General features: G+C 34.7%; 1 protein-coding gene across 1 annotated transcript in view; it reads left to right on the top strand.

Moving 5' to 3' along the window:
- DEUP1 (deuterosome assembly protein 1) overlaps positions 1 to 15,526 on the top strand; it is a 67,671-nt gene that overhangs the window by 11,309 nt on the left and 40,836 nt on the right. Inside the window, exons 3-5 of the mRNA XM_011374770.1 lie at positions 2,450 to 2,621; positions 4,322 to 4,417; positions 11,583 to 11,717. Of these exons, the coding sequence (XP_011373072.1) occupies positions 2,450 to 2,621; positions 4,322 to 4,417; positions 11,583 to 11,717 (403 nt within the window). The remainder of the gene's footprint in view (positions 1 to 2,449; positions 2,622 to 4,321; positions 4,418 to 11,582; positions 11,718 to 15,526) is intronic.

Below are 15,526 nucleotides of genomic sequence, written 5' to 3'. Positions count from 1 at the left end.
CAGTGATGACGACCCACACCAAGGGGCTGAAACTATCCAGCTGAAATTTAATAAGGAAAGATGTAAAGCCCTGCCCTTGGAGCACTAGAAAAAATCTAAAGCACAAGAGAATAACTAGTTGGCTTTACTTGTAGCATGCATGAAAAAGAAATAAGGTGTTTAGACAAGAATAAACTCACCTTGAGATGATATAATAGCACTACTTTGCCCTTCCCCTTCCCCAATTAAAAACTGAGGTGATCTTCATCTGCTTGAATAAAAGTGCACAGCACCTAAAACAACAGATGTGAGAGTCCCTCTCCAAGCTGATAGACCATACTCAGAATATTATGTTTTCTGAAAGGTACATTTTAAGGAAGAAATCAGCAAACAGGAACTTGTACAGAGGAGAGCCACCAGGATTGTGGAGGGCCTGAAATCTTACAATAGTTATTAATTTTCATTCATTCAACAAATGTATATTAAGTATCTACTATTTTCCAGGCAGTATACTAGGTAGTGAGTGGTAGAGGAAAAAAAAATCCTTATGAGCAATTAAAAGAAATAAAGACGCTTGTAAAAATAAACACAGACCACCCAAATGAGAACAAATGAAGCCTATTTATTTAGAGCTGGCTAGAGCAAGGAAGTCAGCAACCATCACTTGCATTTGGCAGAGACTCAAAGGCAGACGGAGTGGAAAAGCTCTATAGTGAACAAAAGAGACGGTTTCAGCTATGCTCTAATTGGAGGCTGTTGGCACAGGAAAGCTGGAGGTAGGATAACTTGAAGCAGGGCATCCTATGTGATTAATTTGGGGAGCAAATTTTGCTTTCTCCAGTTGGCCCTGAGTTGGAAGTAGAAGTAAAAATTAAAGAAGCTGTTAGTCGTTGACTAAGTCCTGACCATTCTAGTACTATTGTTGTAGAAGTTATAGGTCAGAGTCTATAGTCATATGTCCTGGCCATTATCTGTTCAATGTTCAGTCTCTAATACCGAACATTGAGAAGAGCGGACTCAGAAGAATCTGGAGGTCCACTGATAATCGTATTTAGGTATTTTTAGGGTTGACTATATTGAGAAAGCATTTGTTCTGAATGGTCCCAATGGATCAAATTAAGACCAGTAGATGAAAAAGTTCTTCAGTATAAGAAAGAACTTTAAAAAACACATTGCTATCTAGATACAATCTCAGACAGTGGTTACCTGCTAAAGGAAGAATTCAGACGTAGGCCAGATGATACTCTTGGCAGTGATACTTCAAAAGAAATCACAAACCTTGACATGCACCAGAATTACTTGATATCTTTGTTACTGTTGCCAAACCTTAGGCTCTGTCCCGGATCAATGGGGCATGATAGATGATTCTCATAAGAAACATTTGTGGATGGGTAGTTGGACTACGTGACTTGTAAAAGTCCTTCCGCCCCAAGAGTCTAATATCATAATGTTTGCATAGCATAGTCATAAACAGGAAATAGACTATTCGTTCATTTATTTAACAATATTGATTGAGTAGCTTACATTATGCCACACACTACTTTAGACCTATATTTTAATTCTATTAGGTTGGTGCATTCCTACGTCCCAAGAAGACAGTGATGAAAAGAACTCATTTTGTTCATTTTTCAAAGATTTATTGAGCTTCCGGTGTGTGCTGGGGTGCTGTGCCAAGCTCTGGTGAGACAGTGATGAACAAGACTGATATAGTTCTTGTCTTTCAGATCTTACAGTAGCAGAAAAAATAGGCAGAATGTATTTACAGTAAAGGGTGATACACATTGTTATAAAAAAGGAAATTGGTGTGGAAACCACTCTTTTTAAGTTCTCTTATTTTTCCCCACATCAGAACTCCAATTAAAATTTAATCGGGGGTGGTGAACACACAATGCAATATATATATATATATGCCTTACTGTTGAATTGTATACCTGAAACTTACTGGATTTCATTAACCAATGTCACCACAATAAAAAAAAAATCTTTTTTAATTGAATCGGATTATTGACAGAGGAATTAGTAATTCCTTTCCTCAGATTTATTATAGGTTTTAAGTAAACATTGAGAGCCTTTGACCTTAGCTCTGGAATGCTAGAAGACTTCAGAATGCACTGTTACCAAGAACCTCTCTGTAGTTGAATAAACCATTCAAAACTGTTGAGTCAAGGAGGCTCAGGTGCTGCTGCCTGCACTGAGAGAATGGAAGCACTGACTTCATCAATGTGTTGATTATATATGACAGCAACTGTACTTCAGAAATGTCATTTAAAAAAATTTAATGTATGTACACTGTTAGCTCTGAAATTACCTTTCCATTTTAATTACAAAATTAACCTCTACCTTTCAGACATCTTCCTGTTTAAATAATTGAACGATTAGAGAAAATTACCTATTCAGAGAAATATAATAATTTTTCTTGTCCTTACATTTCACTCTTTGAAAATGTATTTTACTTTTCTACAATTGGCAGAGCTTCTCCTTGTGAGGCCGAGCTTCAGGAATTAATGGAACAAATTGACATCATGGTCAGCAACAAAAAATTGGATTGGGAAAGGAAGATGCGAGCTTTGGAGACAAGATTAGATCTTCGGGATCAAGAATTGGCAAATGCACAAACTTGTTTGGATCAGAAAGGTCAAGAGGTACCAAATACATGTGTTAACAAACTGTTAATTCTTCAGACTGTTAAAAATAGGATTTAGTCTATTAGAATATATTTTTTTATTACACATAGTTTTTATCAGGCATTAGCAATAGCAATTATTGCTTGAAATTCTGTCAGTATGCTAAAAGTGACAGAGCCTAGAGACATAAAAATTTGGCCGATGCAGACAGACATATAATACCAATGCCTTGGGTGGCTCCATAGTATAGTGGTTAGCAAGTCTGCTCTACATGCAGAAGATCCTGGGTTCATGCCCCAGGTGGAGCCACAGACCATACATACCCCAAGTGTGCCAGGCCCCGGGTGCATGCCGCGAGCCAACCCAGCCCAGCGCCAACCAAGCCGAGCACAACCAAGCCGAGCATGTGGGAGGAGATGCCCCGCCTTCAGAGATCCTGTTCTTAAGGGGAAACAGCAACATCCATAGGTCAGGGGAGGAAGTGGGGGTGGGGATGGGGGTGGGGGAATTAAAGAGGAAAAAAAAATCAATGCCATCTAGAAAAGAAAACAAACATTTAATGGATTGTGAAATAAATATTGTTTGCAAGCAAAGATGTCAGTGCATTTGCTGCTGTAGAAACAAAGAAGTACGTAGTTGTCAAAGCTCGGTCTTTGGACTGAGCAGAGGTCAAAAGCATTTGCATTTTCTAATCCACTAGAAAAATCTTTCCTGAAAGAAGTGAAATGTCAAGACGTGATTGTAGGACAAGGGAGAAAAGTGTTTGGTGAATGAAGGATGCGTATGTGTGTACCTGGGCACCCATGTAAGAGGTGTGTTTTCAGCTCCTGGGTGGCTGCTTAGGATTAAGCTGGTTATTATAGAAAAATGTATTCATGCTCTCGGGCCTGCAGAGGAGTTCAGAAAACCATATGCTTTACCTAAGGTGGATGTTTGTGTCTCCAAATTTTTCTTTTGGGCAAAGCAGAGGAGAAGTGTTTACTAATCATACACTAAAACATCATCACTTAACGTATTCAGCAGCCATTTTTCTACCTGGATTGGCCTCTCAATGGAACTCAGATTTTGGAATAGTTAATGATGTTATTGTCTGGCATAGTTAACTTAGGTTTCCCTTCATGGTACAGGCAGGTCATCACACCTGAGATATGCAAGCGGCTAGTCTCTCACTTAAATACCTGTTATGGCGCAGATGTGTCAACAGGTGCCTCACCTGCCTTTTAAGCAGACAAATTCTGTAAGCCAAATACCTAAGAACTCCTCTTCGACATTTTTCTTTTTCTTTTTAATATGTTAGTTCTTATAAAAAAAATGTAACAATTATTCCATCGTTGCACCAAAGCAGACCTCCCTTGTAAGGCCGTGGGGTTTAAAATGAAAGCTGGGAGAGGTTCTGCCAGAGGAACGATGACATAAACCTCCCAAAAAGATAATGCAAAGTAAATTCTCAACCTTAATTTAAAATGTGACGGTGATAAGGATCTTTGATCAAACATCGATACCGTACTGTCCTAATGTGTACCCAGTGGAATAGTGCTAGCAATATTTGGCTTTTGTGAATATAATTACTAATAGCTATTTTAAGAACTGCAGGACAAATATTTATTCTTGGTTTGGTTCAGCATTTTTGTTTGCATTGTACCCCTCTTTTGCCCATTTTCTGATTCTTATCAAGACAAATTTAGCAAAATCAAAATTAAATTTTATTCTTAATGCAGGTGGGGTTACTTAGACAGAAGTTGGACAGTTTGGAAAAATGTAACTTAGCAATGACTCAGAATTATGAAGGACAACTACAAACCCTAAAAGCTCAAGTAAGGAGACTTATTACAATTTAATACCACTCATTTTTATATATGCTTTAACCTATAAAATTGTGTTAATTTTATTAAAATGAATTGTTTTCAATACAAGCAAAAGTTCTTATATTTTAACTATAGGTTATATGTTTGGTCCTGTCTTTCATTGTTTTATATGTATTGATTTTGTCTTTTATTAAATAGTCAGTTTCTGTATCCCTTTAACGGTTAGCACAATGCTAGACTAATAGCTTTCTATTTATCAAGTGACTTGTTGATTATGTGATAATAATTAGCTATGTTAACAACAAAAAAAACAAAGTTAGTATTTTATAGTCATTACTCCCTCATAGAGAAGTTCTTTTTTCTATGGCAGTTTAAAATATACATGTATGCTCTTATGAAATAGGTAATTGAAAGAACAAAATTGGTCTTTATTACTTCATTACTTGTAGGCTGTTTCATAAATGATAGGCCTCCACATATGTGATAAGAGGGATACTGATTTCTCTCTTATTTATCCCTGTATCTCCCCACTGTGCTGGCAAACAAAAAGTCTTCTCTCCCTTACACAGATAACACATAGAGCAATAATCATCCAAGCATCTCAGGTCTAGTAGATGATATATCCTTGATTAACTTGGTAAATGAATCAATGGGAAATATGGTTTGATTACATAATTTTACTTTACAACCAATTTTTGTTGGAGTGCGAAGATTTCATAAATGATAATATAGTTAAAGCAGCTCAAAGTAGTTAATGCTCCTCCTTACGTATCTTTTTAGGGAGGGGACCAGCCATTAATAATGAATATGAAACATTTGATGCCACGTAATAGATATGATCTTATAAGACTAGCTCTTAAGTCTACCTAGACATTTTGCCTACAATTTAAATAGCTGCCACTAGAGGATAGCATGAATTATGAAACTTTACACGGTTTTCTTTGCTAAGACTCAAAGCATTTAACACTTAAGTCACTCAACCTTGCTTGTTCTACAAAGATAAAGCTCTAAAATTGCAACATAAATATTAAATCACTATAATTGTTCAGTATAAGTTTGAAAATACATAGGAATTTAGATACAAGTTAAGTACCATCTCTAAATTATATTTAACTAGTTCAGTCACTGCTTACTAAATCTTTAATTTCTGGTGTTTTTTTTTTTTAATGCTTGTTATTAAAACGTTTGGGGCCTTATTTACAGGTGTTGAGTGGTAATTTAATATATGAATCATTGCCATTTGATGCTTTGCTTCACTGCTGGCTAACCAACAAATAAATACCTTTAAGGCAATCTCACAAAAAATTTTTCTGTGAAACACTAGTACCAAAAATTTAGGAAATGCTGTTTACTCCTTCTCTGCTCCTGGATATTCACAGTGCAGATCAGCATATTAGAGGCTGAGAAGTCCTGCTCTAAACACGTGCATTTAGCCTTCTCAATCCACCATTTTCCAAGTATATATGGCCGTGGAACCTTTTTTTGTTTTTTAAAGTAAAACCTACTAACACTGTAGTACAGTATTACAATGTAAACACTGTAAATAGGTGCTTCATAGAATACACTTTGGAAATACTACATTATTGTTGAGAGAACAGCCATCTGCTTCCACTGACATTTTCTTCTGCTTCTCTTTTCTTCTCCGATTACAAGAAAGGAAAGAAGAGAATTAGGGAGGGAGAGCAGAAGAGAAAGAGAGAGAAAAAAGTAAAAAGAAACAGAAAAAGTACTATGTACTTGACTTGGTTTGCATAATAGTAATGTCTTTTTCTAACCAGAAAATGCTATCTTGTGGCAAACATGCTTTTATTGCTACTAGTTCACTCAACTTCTTTGAAATTCCTGGTTTATTTACAATTTCATTTTCTAAAATATCTTGAAGATACACTTTACTGCACTCTGCCTTGAATAACTCAACTCTGTCAAAGCTTTCTTTTAGAAATTACTTTCTTTTCTTAAAGGGGGTATTTTCTTTTCCTTCTAACCATTATAAAACTGTAAATTATATATATGTATATATAACTGTAAATATATATATATTTGAGATTTCCACTTCTGAAAAAATGGAGTAGATGTACTTTTTCCCTATTCCTCCTGCTAAATGCAACTAGAAAACCTAGACATTATTTATAAAACAACATAAGAAAACTGAGAAGTAGAAACAAGAGACAGACCAACTAGGAGCTTGGGACCCAAGGAATGACAAAGTGGTGAGTTCCCTGGGATATCTTTTTTGCCTCTTATATTTCAGACTGGGTAACAGAGAAGCTGGCAATCCAGACACTCCAATAGGTACAGAAAAACCAACGAACAAAAAGAACCCCCAGGAAAGCCTATTCTCTGCAGTCAAAAGACCAGGGAAAAGACAGCCTAGCAAGATTAAACACTTTTGGATAATAACTGCTCTACTCCAGCCAAACCCCACAGAAAAAGACTATAGCCCCAAACTCCCCCTACCAGCAGAGACTGAGTAGACAGCCTAGGTTTCCACCCTCACCAGGCTATAACAAAGTAGCCCAGGCCCCCTGCCTGAGTGGTGTCAAAGAAGCTGAGTGAAGAGCCAGGACTTTCATTACCACTGGCCTTAACAAGCCCTCCTCAACCCCCAACCCATGGTGTCAGTAGAGACTGTGAGAGGAGCCTGGACATCTATGCCTATCTGGTGGTGATGAGGCACCCCTCCCCCTCCTTTCTGGAATGGTATCAGGGAAGCCTAATGAGAAGTCAAGACCTTCACTACAGGATCACTGAAGGCCATGTAAGAACCAGTAAGAAGGCATCAATGGCCCTGCAATCAAGGTGGTTTAGTGAAAGACCAGTGGGGAGCCTGAACTCCCACTCCCCACTCAGCAGTAGTAAGGAGCACCTTTCCTGGGTTACCAACCGAGGCCAGGACCTGGACTTCTGCTGCCACCTGGAAGAGATGAGGCAGCATTCCATTTTCCCTGCTGAAATGTTATAACAAGATGGCTGCTAAAACACAATATTTAAATAAAATCCAGAATCTCTTAACACAATACCCGAAAATGTCCAGGTTTCAATAAAAAAATTACTCATCATACCAAGAACCAGGAAAATCTCAACTTGAATGAGAAAACACAATCAAGTGACGCCAACACCGAGTTGATATAGATGTCAGAATTATCTGACAAGGATTTTAAAGCAACTGTTATTAAATGTTTCACTGAGCAATTACAAACATACAAATGAAACAAATGAAAAATTATAAAGTTTTAGCAAAGAAGTAAAACCATAGAAAACAACCAACTAGAAATTTTATAACTGAAAAATTCAATAACCAAACTAAAAAAAATAAATCAATCCATGAGCTCAAAAGCACAATTGAGAGGATAGAGAAAACAATCAGTGAACTTGAAGATAGCGAAATAAAAATTACTCAATCTGAACAAAAGAGAGAAATAGACTAAAAAAATAAATAAACCTCAGGGACAGGTAACACCATAAGTTTGCAAATTTGTGTCATCAGAGTTCCAGAAGGAGAGGAGAGGAAAGTGGGACTGAAAAACTGTACAAAGAAGTAATGGTTGGAAAGTTTCAAAACTTGGCAAAAGATGTGAACATACAGAAGCTGAGTGAAACTCAAACATGATAAACCCAAGAAGTCTACACCAAGACACATATTAGTCAAAGTTCTAAAAATCACAGATGAAATAATCTTGGAAGCAGCAAGAAAGAAATAACATCTTGCCTATAGGGAAAAATCAATTCAGATAATGGATTTCTCATGTGAAATCATGGAGTCCAGCAGAAAGTGGAACATTTTTCAATTACAGAAAGAACAGAAACGTCAATCCAGAATTCTATGTCCAGGAATTCTTTGTCTAAGAATGAAGGAGAAATCGAGATATTCCCAAATGAAAGAAAACTAAGAAAATTTGTCACAAACAGACCTACACTAAAGGAATGGCTAATGGAAGTTTTGTTAGCAGAAAGCAAATGATAAAGAATCTTGAAATACCTGGAAGGAAGAAAAACACTGAAAGGAGTATAAACTTCCTTCTCTTGAGCTTTCTAAATTATTTGATAGCTGAAGTAAAAATTAAAACAATGTCTGATATAGTTCATAATGCATGTTAAGGAAATACTTGAAGACAATAATGTTATAAAAGGGTCATGGTAAAGGGACATAAAGAGAAGTAAGATTTCTATGCCTCGCTTGAACTGGTAAATGTCAACACCAGTAGACTGCTATAATTTTGTTTACCTAGAGTAACACCTAAAAAAGCTATACAAAGAGATACATTCAAAACACTATAGATAAATTAAAATGGAATTCAAAAATTGTTCAAATAACCCAGAGAAAGACAAGAAAGCTAAAACGGAGAGAAGCCAAACACTGGAGAACAAACAGAAAACAAAAACAAAAGTCAGGCGTAAGCCCTAATGTATCAATAATTACATTAAATGGAAATGTTCTAAATATACTATTGAAAAAAAATGGAGATTGACAGAGGAGGTAAAAAAATATGACCCTACTATATGCTCTGTTCCAGAAACTCACTTCGGATATAACTATATGTGTACGTAGAAAGTACAAAGATTTAAAAATATATACTATGCAAATATTAATAAAAAGAAAGCAACAGTGGTGCCAAGATAAGCCAGTGGACAAAGAAAAGTCTTTTTCAACAGTGAAAAGATGACTGGATATCCACACGCAAAAGAATTAAGTTGGACATTTACCTAAACCATTGACAAAAATTAAGTCAAAATGGATCAAAAACCTAAGTGTAAAAACTAGGAAGAAAACATAGGAGTAAATTTTTGTGACTTGAGATTAGGCAGTGGTTTCTTAGATTTGGCAGCAAAAGCACAAGAAAAATTCGTTAAATTTCACTTCGTAAAAACTGAAAAACCTTTGTGATTCAAAGGACACCATAAAGAAAGTGAAAAGACAATCTACAAAATATGAGAAAATATTTGCAATCATATATTTGATAAGTGACTAGTATCCAGAATTAAAAATAACTTACTAGTAAACAATAAAAAGACAAATGACCAAATTTAAAAATGGGCAAAGATATGAATAGACATTTCTACAAAGAAGATATGCAAATGCCCAATAAGTACATGAAAAAATGCTCAACATCATTAGTCATTACAGAATGCAAATCGAAACCTTATGTAGATACCCCTTCACACCCACTAGGTTAACTATCATCAAAGAGATGGACAATAGCAAGTGTCGGTAAGGATATAGAGAAATTGGAACCCTATGCATTGCTAGTGGGAATGGGATATGTTACAGCCACTTTGAAAAACAGTTTAGAAGTTCCATAAAAAGTTAAACTTAGAGTTTCCATATGACCCAGCAATTCAATTCCTAGGTAAATACCCAAGAGAAATAAAAACATGTATCTACACAAAAACTTGTACACAAAGGTTCATAGCAGCATTTTTCGTAACATCCCCAAAGTGGAAACAACCCAAATGTCCATCAATTGATGAATGGATAAACAAAATGTGGTATATCCATGCAGTGGAATATTATTCATCCATAAAAAGGAACGAAGTACTGATCGATGTTACAACACGGATGAACTTTAAAAGCATATGCTAAGTGAAAGAAGTCAGACACACAAAAAACCATATATTGTATGATTCCGTTGATTTGAAGTGATCAAAATAGGAAAATCTACAAAAACAAAAAGTAGATTTTAGTGGTTGCCAGGAACCTGGGGAAAAAAGAAATATATAGTCACTATTAATAAGTATGACATTTCTTTTTGTGGTGATAAAAATATTCAGAAATTACATAGCATAATAGTTGCACAACTTTGTGAATATACTAAAAAAACTAGTAATTGAATACTTTAAAGGGTGAATTTTAGGAACACAGTTTTGTGTTCAGCTTCAATAATTTAATAAAAATTATGAGAAAGAAAAAAGAAGGCAGAAGTGACTACACTGATATCAGATAAAATAGACATAATTGTTCATAGCTTTCTTTGTAATAGCTAAAAACTGGAAATAACCAAAATGTCTCAATATATGCATTGTCAAACAAACTGTGGTTACATCCATACCATGGAATAAAACCGAGCAATAAAAAGAAATGAACTATTGATACATGCATGCATCTCAAGGGCATTATGCTGAGTGAAAAAAAAGCCAGTCTCAAAAGGTCATATATTGTTTGATTCCATTTTATAACAATCTTAGAATGACAGCCTACAGAGATGGAAAACAAATGAATGATTACGCAGAGTTAGAGGTCAGAGCATGGGGGGGATAGATGTCACTACGAAGGCACCAAGGATCTTTGTGGTGATGAAATGGTTCTGTACCTCAATCATAGTTGTGGTCACACAAGTCTACACATGTGATAAAATGGCATATATTGTACCATCGTCAGTTTCCTGGCTTTGACATTGTACCATAGTTCATTAAGATGTAAATATTGGGAGAAACTGTGTGAAGATAATTCAATATCTCTAATATCTTTGTAACTTCTTGTGAATCTATAATTATTTAAAAATAAAAATTTTAAAAAGCAAAACACTTTTGTAAACAGTTATATAGAAATTTCCCCACAGATATTGATAGACCATGATGCTTTTAAACTATTATTTGAAGATAGAACAGAAACAAAACAAATAAAAACAACAATACAAAGGCTAAGTTGTAAAAAGAATTATTGGTAAGAAAAAAATTACATCAATTTTGAAATTTATTTAAACTTATATCAACAGGAATAAGTCATTTATGTTGTTTGTATCTTTTAAATTAAGTATTCATTTTTCTTGAATAAAGTATAAGCTGATTATTTTATAGATTGTTACTGAAATTAAAACTGTCAACACAAGATAGCACTAATTAAAAGTGAGAAAAAAATGTTTTTTTTTTTTAGTTATGAGTTTTGCTACATATGGTTAAAACAAAACTGAACAAAACATTTATCAAGTGAATCATCGTTTAACTATGTAGTTAATGAAGTCCCAAATTTACATGAAAGCTGAATTGTGCTCAGCTTCAATAATTTAGTTTTAATAACTGGTTCTATCTTCACTAATTGGAACAGTTAAGCTTTGCTGCATTTTCTAATCATGACTTTAATTTTCAAAGAGGTGCCCAAGAATAGGACCATAGTGAAGTCAAGTTAGAAATTACCAGTAATAGTGAAATGTCAGCATTCTCTATTTATTATTTACAGTTTTCCAAACTAACTAATAGCTTTGAAAAACTGAGATTACACCAGATGAAACAAAATAAATTGCAACGAAAAGAGGTACCACACCTCAAAGAAGAAATACCCTTTGAACCAAGCAATTTGAACCAGAAATTAGAGGTGAGCTATATTTTCTTAGTTTCTTCATGTGTATTGAAGATTGATTTTTGTTGTGGTGGTGGTGGTAGGCTATTTGCCTCTAGTGTACTACATGTCATTGTGTACACTATGTACAGCTGTGGTAATAAACACCACTATAGATCGACTTCTCATTGAGTATATTTTCATACTGTACCTTCCCTTCAGCCACTTAACGAATTAGAATATCACTTTGACTTGCACATCTTTTATACATACTGGAATTTTTGGAGAGCCAAAAAAAAAAAAAAATTCAAAGAAACTGCAGATGAGAGTGAAATTAAAGGACATCCCTGGGGTCTGTTAAAGTGAATATCTAATAAATCTTTTAATGCCTATTTAACTATTAGGTACTTAAATCCCAGTGAAACCTCATAACAGTTTCAGAACAGAGCTTGAAGTGCCAAGGTTTTTTCTTTAAAGAGGTAGTGCCACTCCAATATAGCCAACCCATATCACCCAGAACTTCTAAATTCTTGGTCCCTAAAAAGGTTTACTATGTTATGAATGCATTTATTTTTATCCTCTTAACTTTCCAACCTTGGAAAAAACAAATCAGTTATTTTTCTGTTCTGTGCTCTTGAGCATTCCTGCTACAGGTCACGTAACAGCTGATATTCTACTATAAATTCCTATTCTTTAACCTTAGCCGAGTTCCCAGTGTTGTTCAATTGTTTGTTTAATTGGCCTCAAGTTAACTCTTATCATATTACCCCACTCAGCTTATTTCATTGTTCTCAAGCCCTAAACCTCAGTTTTCCCCCACCCCCAGCCAATAATTTCAGTTTCTTTTTTGTTGACAGGTAATAATTCTGTGCCTCCCCATCACCAAGGTAGGAACTTCTTAGGAATCTCTGATCTGTTCCTTTCTCTTATTCCTCATATTCCAGCCCAGGTTTTCCCCTTTCCCTTGTCCAATGCCTCTTATCTCCTTCTTCCTCCTATCTAGTTGTCATTGCCTTGTTTCATACTTTATCATCTTCCTCTTCAATTAATAGTCCTTCTCAAAAAATTTTAGGAGCAGAAAAAATAAAATCTGGGATTACAGCCCTAAAACCAGCCCATTGCAAGTACTTTGTTGGAATTTTGAGGTTTTAGTTTTTTAATCTCTGGAAATTTTATATCTACTGAATAATGAACGTACATTTTTAAAATAAAATTAAGTAAGTAAAGTAAAGATGACCCTCTAGGAAAATGTGCCATGTATAACCCCCTGGCTCTTGCAGTGGTGTAACTGGACTGGCTTTGATAACATACTGGTCTCGCAGAAGATGCCTAAAGATGTGCGCTGTAATGCACAAATGCTTTTACTGAAAATGCAGAAGTCAAGTCACGAACTATCCATTCGATTGGCTTCTCATGTGGTTTAGTAGGAGAACCACGTTCATATAAATTCTTCAAAAAAAAGCCTTAAAATAATATTAAGTACTTTGTGTGTACACATTTTACATTTGGGAAACTAAATATTTTCATAAAATATATCATGAAATTATAATGGAAATTAGCCACAAAATATGACTTGATATGTTTGTATTTATATAAAAAGTTTTAAGCACACTATATACAATTTAATCTATATAATTATAGAAATGCTTCACATACCTGTTTTAGAGTTATCTGAAAAATTAATATGTAAGAGATGGACTGTTCTAGTTTTAGTCTGCATCTCAGTATTTTGTTCCTTTGGGACAGGCATTTATACACTGATATAGTAATAGAGAAATGGAAAGCGGCATGCTATAGCGGAAGAACATGACAGTTTAAAACTTAAACCAGGTCCTGACTGACTCATTTATTTGCCCTGTGAACTGTGGGCAGGCTGTTAACCTCACAGAGATTCCATTTTATCACTAATAAATGAGGCCAAAAATATCTTATAGGTGACATTATGATTATGAAAGAAAAATACGTATACACATATGTGAATTTAGATGCACACTGAAACATTTAGGGGTGAAATACACGAGGTCTGGAAGAAGCCTTTAAATATTCCAATAAAAAAGGGGGCAGAGAGAGGTGAAATAAAAACAGTAAGTCAATGGTCATTAAATTGGGTGAAGGGTACATGGGAGTTTATTATACTCTCTACTTTTATGTAAGTATGAAAATTTTCATAATAAAGAGTTAAATCTGTCTTATATGTGGAGTTTTGTAGAGTCCCTGACATACAGTTATTACTGAAGAAATGTTTGTTCCATTTCTCAATATTTAGTAGAGAGATTATAAGTATGTGTATATATATATATGTATGTATGTGTGTGTGTACATACATACATACATACATACATGTATGTACATACATACATACATACATATACACACACATATATGAAATGTAGCTTCTGCTAGAAACTCTAATTTTTAATGATCCTGACCCACTATCAACTTTGAACACTCAGAAAAGATTTTTCAACCATGGAGAACTTACTCTGGGGGTTTAAGCAAGTATACAGACCCTCTGGAACTTGGGCAGACACTTCCAGTCTCTACAGAAATCTTTATAAAGCAATCTAGGTCTCTGCAGGGCCCCATAACTACTGGATATTTTGTGTTCACTTGCTAATCTTGAAACCAATACATCTGTAAGACCGAGGAAGCCAGGACCACTATAAGTACCTGCTGATAATGTCTGTGACACACACTTCTAATCTTGCTTGGCCTCATATCTACCTGTTGTAGAATTTGTAAGTAATTGATGTTAACACTCCTGCCTCTTCCTAAAGTGTGCTGGGAAATGCTTATTTCAAGACTGAGGTTGTTATATGTGTAATGCTAAATATTAGTATTACCTGAAAGGTATGAACTATGTAAGTCGATCTTGCCCACATTTTGACTTCTGACTCCAAAGACTCCTTTCTAAATTAAAAGTAAACAGTAATTTCATTATAGGCCCTATATTGATTTGAAATGTTACCTATTTTACACTAGAGCCAAGTTTTATAAATTTCTCATTATTACTAAAGACGCTGTTTTCATGTACTTAATTTTAAATTGTCAAATGTCAGAATCAAAGTCAATAACTGTAAATGAACTGTTTATTTATCCTAATATGTAGTTGACCCTTGAACCATGTGAAGACTGTGGTGCCGACTCACCACGCAGTTGAAAATTCATGTATAACTTTTGACTCCCTGAAAAACATTACTAATAGCCTACTGTTGATCAGAAGCCTTACCAATAACATAAACAGTTAACATATATTTTGTATGTTATATGTATTATGTACTATATTCTTATAATAAAGTAAGCTAGAGAAAAGAAAATGTTATTGCGAAAATCATATGGAAGAGAAAATATGTTTTTCGGTATTTATTTTTTAAAACTCTACATATAGGTGGGACCCATGCAGTTCAACTTCATATTGTTCAAGGGTCAAACATAGTCTATTTATCATAAAGTATTATTATATATTTTAAAAGGAGGGTCTATCCGTATTTCTCCAACTTTATTACCACCACTAAATTACTATAAAAGCCTCCTACTTTATACCCTTCAATCACTGGTTGTTTCAGGACTCGAGGATTTATAAAATGAAAATTTCTCCCAAATGTTCTTTAAAGTCATATCTCTGTAGAAAATATGAAATGCTCTGTTCTTCTCATTTTAAGCAAGATGTAGCTTTCATTCTCTAAATAAGTATATTTATTTAACACATAGCCAAGCTAGTCATTTAGCCATCTTCAAAACAACATGAACCACTCTAGTCAAATTAACTATTCCAATTTGACATATTATTGGAGATGGCTGAGATAACCATGACACATGGCTTTTATGTGAAACTAATATTGTAC

The sequence above is a fragment of the Pteropus vampyrus genome, unplaced genomic scaffold (genome assembly GCF_000151845.1).
Source record: "Pteropus vampyrus isolate Shadow unplaced genomic scaffold, Pvam_2.0 Scaffold254, whole genome shotgun sequence".
NCBI classification, from domain to species: Eukaryota; Metazoa; Chordata; class Mammalia; order Chiroptera; family Pteropodidae; genus Pteropus; species Pteropus vampyrus.
This window is presented reverse-complemented; position numbering and strand designations above follow the sequence as displayed.